Source organism: Trypanosoma grayi (genome assembly GCF_000691245.1).
Source record: "Trypanosoma grayi strain ANR4 Tgr_2147_V1, whole genome shotgun sequence".
Taxonomy (NCBI): domain Eukaryota; phylum Euglenozoa; class Kinetoplastea; order Trypanosomatida; family Trypanosomatidae; genus Trypanosoma; species Trypanosoma grayi.
This window is the reverse complement of record NW_008827765.1, coordinates 1-1,235: the sequence shown is the minus strand read 5'-3', so window position 1 is coordinate 1,235 and position 1,235 is coordinate 1. Positions and strand designations below refer to the sequence as shown.

General features: G+C 54.7%; 1 protein-coding gene across 1 annotated transcript; it reads right to left on the bottom strand.

The window, feature by feature from the left end:
- Positions 1-72: 72 nt before the first annotated feature.
- DQ04_21471000 (hypothetical protein) lies at positions 73-1,167 on the bottom strand (the record flags this gene model as incomplete). The annotated part of the gene is made up of 1 exon (XM_009318010.1): positions 73-1,167. The coding sequence occupies one exon, from the start codon at positions 1,165-1,167 to the stop codon at positions 73-75; it is 1,095 nt and encodes a 364-aa protein (XP_009316285.1).
- Positions 1,168-1,235: the final 68 nt, after the last annotated feature.

Sequence of the window (1,235 nt, the reverse complement as noted above, 5' to 3'; positions counted from 1 at the left end):
GCCCTCGGGACTCAACGAAATTATTACGAGGCAATCGTCGCCCCCTGCACACACACACACACACACGTCTTACTACACGGCCACGCAGGCAAACAGCAGCAGTATTAGTGGCACGCGCATCCACGCAGTGCTGCTGCTGCTTGCGTCGCTGTTGCGGCCAGGAGGCTTCACGCCCTCTCCCGCAGAGGTGGGAGTACCGGCATCAGTATTGGAAGCCCCTTCGGCGGTGGTCTCTGATTGAGGTGTGGCTGTGGAGGCAGTGTGATCGGCGCCATTCACTGTGACGGAGCTGTCTGTTTCTGTGCTCTCTGCCTCGCTGGAAGTCGGGGTGGAGAGGTCTTTGCGGGCAGCATTGCTCCTTTCACCATCAGTAACTTCATCATTTGGATTTGCGCTGTCGGTGGAGGTGCTACTTAATGGTGTGTCTGATTTCCCCGATGGAGTTTTCGCCTCAAGCGCCAGTTTGTCTGAATCTTGTTCGGCGGTATTATCCTCAGCTGGCGAATGCTGAAGTGTCTGAGAAATATCTTTACCGTTTGTATTCGTAGACGACGTACCTTGTTGTCCGCCGGAGCTTAAACTCCTGGAAGACGGGAGAGTTGGTCCGGCTGTAGTTGGCGGGGCGCAAGTAGCCACGACGTTCTCGACGATCTTCACATCGTACCCCGTTGGTACCTTCACTTCATGGCTTGGTGGCTCCGGAAGATTTACAGTGGCCTGGGAAGAAGCAGTGGACTTCACGCTGACATCATAGGTGATACTGTTGGTAGCTGTGACCTCTGAGCAGTTCGTAGCAGTGTTGGAACCAGCTCCACCTTGCTTCGTACACTCAAAAACGAGTGAAGTAGTCAGTGCTACGCTGGACCCATCGGGGACAGTGACTACCGTAGACGGTCCATTCGTAATTACTTTCGCCTCTTCTGATTCAACCTTCTTCTTGAAAGTAAACGTAGTGGAAATGGTAACATCCTTGGTTTCCCCAGCAGCCTGGGTGGACGATGGTGTGCATTTGCTTTTATCAACCGTCCGCGTCAGTGTTACCTTCGCGGCGCCATTACCAAGCTGCAATTCAGCTGTACCCTCAGGTGCAAGAGCAGCACCAGCCGCACACATAGATGTGCAGCAGCACAGCGCAAGGACCAACACGCAGAGCACGTGGCGCAGCATCAGCGTCAATGTAGCCTGGGACCACCTGTGTCTGCGGGGGAGAGGAGGAGCACAGCAGGTGGCACACA